This window comes from Citrus clementina, unplaced genomic scaffold (assembly GCF_000493195.1).
Source record: "Citrus clementina cultivar Clemenules unplaced genomic scaffold, Citrus_clementina_v1.0 scaffold_4, whole genome shotgun sequence".
In the NCBI taxonomy this organism is placed as follows: Eukaryota; Viridiplantae; Streptophyta; class Magnoliopsida; order Sapindales; family Rutaceae; genus Citrus; species Citrus x clementina.
This window is the reverse complement of record NW_006262274.1, coordinates 17587440-17596406: the sequence shown is the minus strand read 5'-3', so window position 1 is coordinate 17596406 and position 8967 is coordinate 17587440. Positions and strand designations below refer to the sequence as shown.

At 31.0% G+C, this 8967-nt stretch overlaps 1 protein-coding gene across 1 annotated transcript; it reads left to right on the top strand.

Annotated features, from left to right (window-relative positions):
* The first annotated feature begins 805 nt into the window (after positions 1-805).
* On the top strand, positions 806-1192 carry LOC112099155 (expansin-A23-like). Its single transcript, XM_024186266.1, has one exon. The coding sequence runs from the start codon at positions 806-808 to the stop codon at positions 1190-1192; it is 387 nt and encodes a 128-aa protein (XP_024042034.1).
* Positions 1193-8967: the final 7775 nt, after the last annotated feature.

The following is an 8967-nucleotide window of genomic DNA, read 5'->3' as shown; positions in this document are numbered from 1 at the left end:
CGAGCATGCGAAGAACCCTTTTATGATAATAGTGTAGAGGGATTCCCGGTAATCGGATCCAAGCAACAATGTTTTCAATATCTTCACTGGAACCATCGAAGTGAGGGTTCCATTGTTGCACAGTGAGATAATGACCGAGAATGGTCCAAGGACCTTGCGTTAGAGCATAATGGGCGTCCCCTTCTGTTTTGAACTTAACCAGGAAGAAATCATTCTCCAGGTCAATAACAGAGAAACCTTGGGTCGTTTTCCAAACCTCATTTAACTTGTTGCAGAGTGCCCGATAGCCAAGAGTTCTCCCGAGAAGTTTGACAACAACCGTGTTTCTCCATGGTTTCACCAGCTGTGCTTGGATCTTTTCTGAGAAGGAAATGGATGGGATGCTTCCCTTTTCACTAATAACAACGTCTTCAGGATCAAATTCCAATTCTTCTTCTCTACCCAAAAGTTCCTCTTCCCCATCATTCTGATCTTCCATTAACTTATCTTTAAAAGATAGCGGAAGTGGATTTTCATCTTCATTCCCGTGACTCCTAAATCTTGCCTTTTTAGTTGAACGTTCCTCCGCCAGTGGTGGTGGCGGTTCCTTACTTATGCAATGCTCCATAAAGAAAGAGAAAGAGACCACTTTCAAATCTTTTTTCATACTCCTTTGCCTTTTAGTGGAGGGATGGCTAATTTTATAATATGTTAAAACACAATATACGCAAGATCTTGGAAAAGTTTCTATATATATGTAGACAATAGCAAACTTGCCGGTTGTAGGAATTTCTTGGCATGGTTAATTTTCAAAGCTTTTCTAGCAATGTTCGTGACCAAAAATGGTGCAGGATGGCAGGATGCTCAAGCAACATTTTACGGTGACATGGCTGGAAGAGAGACCATTGCAGGAGCTTGTGGGTATAGCTCACATTGGCTGTTGGTTTTGATGTACAATGTGGGTGGGGGGCGCGCGGGCCTGGTGATGTTGAATAAGAAGATTAAGGGCTCGAAGACAGTTTGGCTGCAGATGACTGGCAATTGGGGCCAGAAATGGCAAACGGGAGAAAATTTGATGGGGCAAAGTTTGCCGTTGCAGGTGACTACTAGCGACAACAAAATGGTTCAGTTTGATGATGTTGCACCATCTAATTGGTACTTTGGCCGAACTCATGAAGCCAGAAAGAATATTTATTTAAGGATCTCTATATAACGTATATGCCTTATTAGTTTGCGATCTGGGATCCATTTAATAAAATGTTCTTGAACGTTTAGTATTGAGAAAATAAGGATTATTAAATTTTATGTCCAATTGAAGGTGAAACGCTCTTGTTTAGTGCGGCCTTATACCCCCTGCTAGCCCTTGATGAGAATCTCTCATCATACACCCTAATTGATTGCTAGATCTCTGCTACAAAATTAATTATTTCTTCTGAACTTGATGTAAAGGTACATTTCGTTAGGGTTAGTAAAGAACTTGTAAAGGTTTTGATCGAGGTCCTACAGTACCGTGTGCGGTAACCTGATGCACATGAGTAACTGAATTAGCTGGTAATTAACTTATGACACACACAAAAAAAGACAGTATTGTTCAAATTCAGATTTTTTAAGTTGGAAGAACATTGGATAACATTTAATTGGTTTTTCCTACGAAGCTTCTCCATTTATATTAATTAAAAAAATAAATGAGTCGAGCTATTTGAACCTACTAAATTATTTATCAAACACATTTTTAAAAATAATTTTTTATGATTAAAATACTTTTAAATTAAATTACAATTACGACATTAAAGTATAGTTAAAAAGAAAAAAAACATAATTTTTACTTTTTAAACTCATCTTTACATTCAACGTAACGTTGTTAAACCCTAATAATAGTTTTGTTAAATCCTAATTGGCTAGAAACATGATTACAAGTGGCAATCTTTTACCTTCAATTATCTTCCCACAATTTGCTGCGCATTAAAATGGAGCTCATCATCGATCATTGAGTCCTCTGCTCTGATTATAATAGTATTCCTTGAATTTACTGAAAGCTTTAAATTTCATTAATCAAAAGCAAACTTGATTTTAATTAACGGGTTAAATTTCTTTTCTTTTCAATTTGGCCAATTAATGGAGCTGAATCAAGCTACGCCACATAACCATTCACCAATGATAGCTTAACCTAGCCACTAGGCATGGCTGATTCTCAATTATCCGATTATCACCACGAGCTGAAGTGACACCTAGGCTGATGATTTCATTGTAGTTACATTACTATCTCCATCATTGTTAAAAATAAATTAATTAATTAATTCAGTGAAAGTTTATAAATGAATTTAATGGCTCTAGTGAGTAAAGACACTGTTATTATAAAAATTGAATTTAGTAAGGGTATATTAGGTATTTATGTTAGTTTATTAAGTAAAATTTAAATTTTCAAAATTTGAGAATGAATTTATTTAGTAAATAAATGTAACAAGCAGTTTGGTGAGTTCAAATCTTCAAATGGCCCCACCCAAAACAATTTTAGTTTTTTTTTTTTTTGATTCAATAGGGGCTCTGCTAAAAGAGCTACAAGGACACTATTCGGGGGTGAGCCACCCCATACATATCATGAAGAAGAAAAGGAATGACACAAGCCGGGGGACTATTCAAATTGTGAAGGCCAATTGGAAGGTCGGAAGCATAATTCGCAATTGAGTCTGCAGCAAAATTTGCCATAACCAGACATGGTTCACATAAATGTGCCAATTCCTGTGTATAAGCTCTTTGATGGACGAAACCAGCGGAGAGTATTCATTAGTCATTTCTTCAAGATTATTCAGCATTTGAACAACGCACTGACTATCGACTTCAACAAGAAGCCAGCGAATACCGTGGTTCCAAGCCATAACCAGACCTTGATAAACCCCCCATAGTTCTGCAATTGTGACCGAACAATACCCAATGTTCATTGCAAAGCCACTAACCCAATCCCCGTTAGAGTTCCGAAGAATTCCTCCAGCAAACGAACCCCTATTTCTTTTACATGCACCATCTGAGTTAAGTTTGCACAAAGGCCATACAGGGGGTTGCCACCCAATCCACTTTTCCACTTTTCTTGTCGGACTATTGAGGCCAGACTTGTTGGAGCTAGTGATCTCTTCTGCACGAATAAGAACATCTTGAGCCATACGAATTGAGTCCGTTGAAACCTTATTAAACTGGTATTGATTCCGCCAAAACCATAGTCTCCATATTGCGACTCCAAACATACAAGACCATTCCAAACCATTCTCCATGCATTGGTTACTTCTCAAATTAAGAGTTAACCAGTCAAGAAGATTTGAAGAGAAAAAAACTTGACGCCACTCACTTGGGAGAAGTTGGTTCCATAACCTTTTTGCCATAAAACAGTCACGAAGTACATGAAGCGTGGTCTCTGATGCCACCCCACAATGGTCACAGGTCCAGTCAATATGGATGTGCCTTCGTCCAATTTCGGCTTTTGTCTTCAACCGATCATGAAGGGCAAGCCATATAAAGGTTTGCACACGAGGCGGCCCCTTCCATTTCCAAGCAATGTTCCACCGAGAGTGTTCTATACCAATTTCATTTTCCCTTCCATTTACAATTTTAGTTTTTTTAATGCTACTAATAGTCTTATAGTACAAAAATGTTTATAAACTCAATTCAAAAATTCATAATTAAGTCTAATGTGAAAACTGTCAATTAAAGTGCTATACATAAATAGCAAGAAAATGAACTTTCATAGTCACGTGGGAGACCTAAACCCTCCATGTTGTTGGCAAATTTGGGTTCATTAGATGTTAATAATAATTTTTTTTTAGATTAAGGTGATTTTTTTCTCTTTGAAATCTTATCAATAGACCTAAATTAATCAAATTATAAGTAAAACTGAATGTCTGAATCTGGATTACATGTTCTTTTGTCTGAATCGCTAAAAATAAGTATTACGTTGTTTAATTTTTTTACATTAAAATATCTAAAATCCAATATTTTACACTTGTGCTCTTACAAATTACAAATGTTAAACAAATAATGAACATATCATAGAACATAAATAAGATAATATATTATCATAACATTAATCATGTTCAATTGAATATAACCTTTTAATGTTTTAAATTAGTATATGTTAAACAATTTTATTGTAGTTTATGAAGTTTTACATAAAAAAGATTCATAAAATATTATAAAGATGAATAATGTTAATTTGAAGAAATTAAAAAGATAAAAATAATAATAGTCTACCACTATAATATCACAAATTATAGAGATGGATAATAGTGCTAATTAGTAAAGTTTATTTGGGTAAGGTTGAATTAATTAATTAGATATAGATTTTGGAAAAATATTTTTTAATGATATCATTCATACTTTTTAAATTAAGTAAAAAGTTAAAAAAAATTAACTTAATGACTTAATGATTGAAAATTTTCATTAAGTTGAAGAAAACAAATAGACTTAATGACTTAACAGATTAAAACTAAGTTAATTAAATTATTAGACCAAAAATACAAACAGCCCATCACTAACTTTATAATAAAAGATTGTCATAAAATATTTTGATATTCTCTTAAGGATCCAATTATCTTTCCTTCCTCAAGAATTAATATTAAGTTGTCTGAACTAGAGCGAATTGCTCAGATTGCTCCAGCGAATCAATGAGTGATTTTTCAATAATTTTGTATATCTATTGATTAGTATGTTGTAAAGATATACTTTTAATGTAAATAAATTTTGGGCTCATTGAAATTACTTTTCGGAGGTTTAAAAGTGGTTTTGAAAAAGAGTAATGATACAGCCACAAACTCTTGTACAAACTTATTTTGTACAAACTGATGTGGCATGATAAGATTGGTTGAATTAAATATCACTTGGCCCACATGATTTTTTTTATTAATTTATATTTTCATTCAACCAATGAATTAATGCCACGTCAGTTTGTACAAAATAAGTTTGTACAAGAGTTTGTGGCTGTATCATTACTCTTTAAAAAAATATAAGTTATTTTTGTTGTTTGGTAAATTTTTAAAAAAATTACTTTCGACAAAATCATCATATCCTATAGCAAATTTTGAAAAATAGGGAATGGGTATTTTTTAAAATTTGATTTTGAGAATCATTTTTACACTTAATACAATTCCATATATATTATAAAAATAAAAAATGATCCTTATTAATTAGGAACTAAAATCATTAACTTTAAAGATGTTATTATTATTATTATTGAGATAACAAAATAAAAAAATAAAATTAATAATATAAAATAATTTTTTAGTTATCAATTACTAAATATACACAATTAAACACACACACCTACACATGTATATATGTGTGTGTATGTAAATGTGTAAATAAATTTTATTCAACATTATCACTAATAATACATATAATCGCTTTTAAAACTCACAGTACTGTTAAAAAAAAAGTTTACCAAACGTTTAATTAATTCTCTTCACAACTGATTATTTTTACAACATAGTTAATAATAATTATTTTAAAAGATATAACAGTATCAAATTGGCCCTTGGTAACTTTAGATTTAACAAATATTTGTAAAATTCCAATGAAAACTTGAATAATCGAATGTTCATTATTAAATAAGAAATAGAATTTTATTTGAAGAGCCATATCAATATTAAACACTTCAAAAGACACGTTAATTTAGATTTTTTAAATAAGATTTGTTTCTCACTCTTCAATATTACCAAGTGAGTTTCTCCCTCTTCTATTAATTTTTTATTATTATTTATTAAAAAGATAAGACTGCAATAATTATTATTTATGTTTTCTTTTAAAAACATAACAACAATTCAATTTGATAGTGGGAAAGATTTGTTTAAAATAATGTTAACTTATTCTTATTTGATAAGTCTTTTGGAGAGAATTGTATTTTTCCATCCACTTATTTGCCACATCAGTAAGCAAATTAATATTTGAAGAGTAAAATTTAAAAAGCCTTTTGGAGATACTCTTTATTCTTTTAATTGATAACTAGACTCCCAAAATTACATGATTTTATTGATGTATTTCAAATTCAACAATTTAGTTATCTAATTGGTCAAATTCCACTTAACCGAAGAGAGTGACTAGTTGCAACGCTTTGAGTTTTAATTGCATGATTTATTCAATGCTCATTCATGAAATCTTTAATTGCTCAACGCTCAGAACACAATCCGAGAATATATATAGCTTTACTTTTTTTCTTTTTCTTTTTCTTTTTATGATTCTTGCATCTATCTTTTTATTCAAAGTTCTTTATTACAAGTTTAAAAATGAAAGAAATGTGGAAGAGCTTTGGTTTCTTCATCCTAACTTTATTTGTGGTAGCAAGCATTGAAAGTGTGCTGATTTCAAGCACAAGAATTGGCCAAGAATCTAAGCTTTTTAATTCTGCCATTCCTGCACCATCACCTGCCGACAATGATGATTGCTCAGGGCTTACACCCGAAGAGTGTTTAATTAAGAAGGGCGAGGATGAGGAGGCCCATCACAGAGTCTCATTCCCTTGCCTTTGTCCCGGCTACGGATGCTCTGATTATGCTTGTTAATTTGTTGTTTCCATTATGCCGTATAACTACTTTTGTAACAATTTGCCGTTAAGCATAGAAAAATGAGTACTCTTGCAATAAAGAATCTTTTGTTATTCCTTTTATTGTTCACTTGATAAAAAAAGAAAAAAGAAATTAAAAAGAGAATATAAGTTAACAGCTAGTTAAGTTTTGTGTTTTTTTTGAATAAGATCAATTACCTCAATATTAGGGATGACAAAATTCTCCACCGGTTTGGAGTCCTATGGTGCCCCATCTTAACTGGGGTGAATTTTGAATGATTTTTTAAGAATGTGATGGGGAATGAGAGAAAAATAATCTTTAAATTCTTAATAGGATGAGGTTTGGTTTTGTAATCTCCACCCCACTCCCACCCTAGTCCCCATTCTATATGATTTTTTTTAATTTTTGTTCAATAATTCTTGTTTTATCAATTATAATGTTGGTTAATTTTTTTTATTTTTTCCTAATATAAATAGGTTATAACTAAAAGAAAATCCTACATTATAATCTTAATTCAACCCTAAAATATTGTTATGTTTTCTTTTCTCTCTTAAGGTGCTACTCTCTTTAAATATATTTTTTAGTTTTGATACATGTTGTTTCAACCTTTTGGAGATTTTTTAAAATAATTTAAATACTTTGTAATATGGTAATAATTTTATTTAAGTTTTAATGTTTAATTTATTGAAATAATTTATCCATATTTATTATAAAATAAGTAAATGGGGAATGGGGTAGGGATGAGAAAATCATTCCTCATATTATTGGGGGATAAAGTGGGGAATGAATGCAAAAAATTTAATGGGGTGAGAAATGGGTAGGCGTTTTCCCACCCCTACCCCACCCTATTGCCATTCTTACTCAATATTAATAAATCCACGAAAGCAAAATAACAATTCATATTTAAATATGTATGCTTAATGGATCATAAACCTCTTTCATATAATATGTTTTATCCGAAGACAAGAAATCAGTTTTATCTTTAATTTCTTGAAAATTAATTTAGCCAACAATTTAGGTCATCTTAATTTCAGCAAAATGAATAAGATAAATCCACGAGCACTATGCTGATAATATCCAAAGACTAAACTTTCTATTTTTGTTATTGGTTTGACTTTAATTTTACACTGAATTTCTATCGAGGGAAAACTGAATAGATTTTAAAGTAAGATTTATCAAAGACATATAACTATTTTTAAAACTTACAACACTGTTAAAAATAAATTTTATCAAGGATTTAAGTGATTCTCTTCACAATTGATTATTTCTACAGTATAATTAATATCAATTGTTTTAAAATGTACAATATTATCAAACTGGCACTTAGTAACTGTAGATTTAACAAATATTTGTAAAATTCCAACGAGAACTTGAATAATTGAATGTTTATTACTAACTAAAGTGATGTTGTTCTTTTAATTGTTAAATTTTTTTTGAAAATTTTTAATTTTAATTGTTAATTATACTCTTAAAATTACATGATTTTATCAATGTACTCAAAATTCAACTATTTAGTTATCTAACCAGTCAAATTCCACTTAATCGAAGAGAGGGACTAGTTGTTGAAACGCTTTGAGTTTTAATTGCATGATTTATTCAATGCTCATTCATGAAATCTTTAATTGCTCAACGCTCAGAACACAATCCGAAAAAAATATAGAGTTCTATTTTTTCATGTTCTTGCATCTATCTTTTTATTCTAAGTTCTTTATTACAAGTTTAAAAATGAAAAAAAAAAAAATGTCGAAGAGTATTGGTTTCTTCCTTCATTGAAAGTGTGCTGATTTCAAGCACAAGAATCTAATAAGCTTTCTAATTCTGCCATTCCTGCACCATCACCTGCTGACAATGATGATTGCTCAGGGCTGCCACCCGAAGAGTGTTTAATTAAGAAGGGCGAGGAGGATGAGGAGATCTATCCATACCCTTACCCTTGCCCCGACAACGGGTGCTTTTATTAATTATGTTGATTGGTTGTTTCTATTATGTCGTTTAAGTACTTTTGTAACAATCCGCCGTTAAGCTAAAAGAAAGAGGAGTACTTTTCCAATAAATAATCTTTTATTACTCCTTTCATTGATTGGTACACTTGATGAGAAAAGAAAAGAAATTAAAAAGATGTGTGTTTTTTGAATGTGATCAATTACCTCAATGTCAATAAATTCACGATCCACGAAAGCAAAATTACGATTCATGTTTAAGTACATATGCTTAATGGATCATAACCTCTTTCATAGAATCAGTTTTTTCCAAAGACAAGAAATCAGTTTTATCTTTAATTTCTTGAAAATTAAATAACCCAACAATTTAGGTAATCTAAATTTCAACAAAATGAATAAGATAAGGAATAAGATCATTTCTTGATCTGAACTCTACTGAACTTTTAAAGATTTTCTGTCATGTATCTTTTAGTGATAGTGTATGAGTAAAATTTAACTTTTTT

Bases quoted from the DNA above. Each gene is read 5' to 3' on its own strand.
- LOC112099155 (XM_024186266.1), top strand. From the start codon at position 806: ATGTTCGTGACCAAAAATGGTGCAGGATGGCAGGATGCTCAAGCAACA.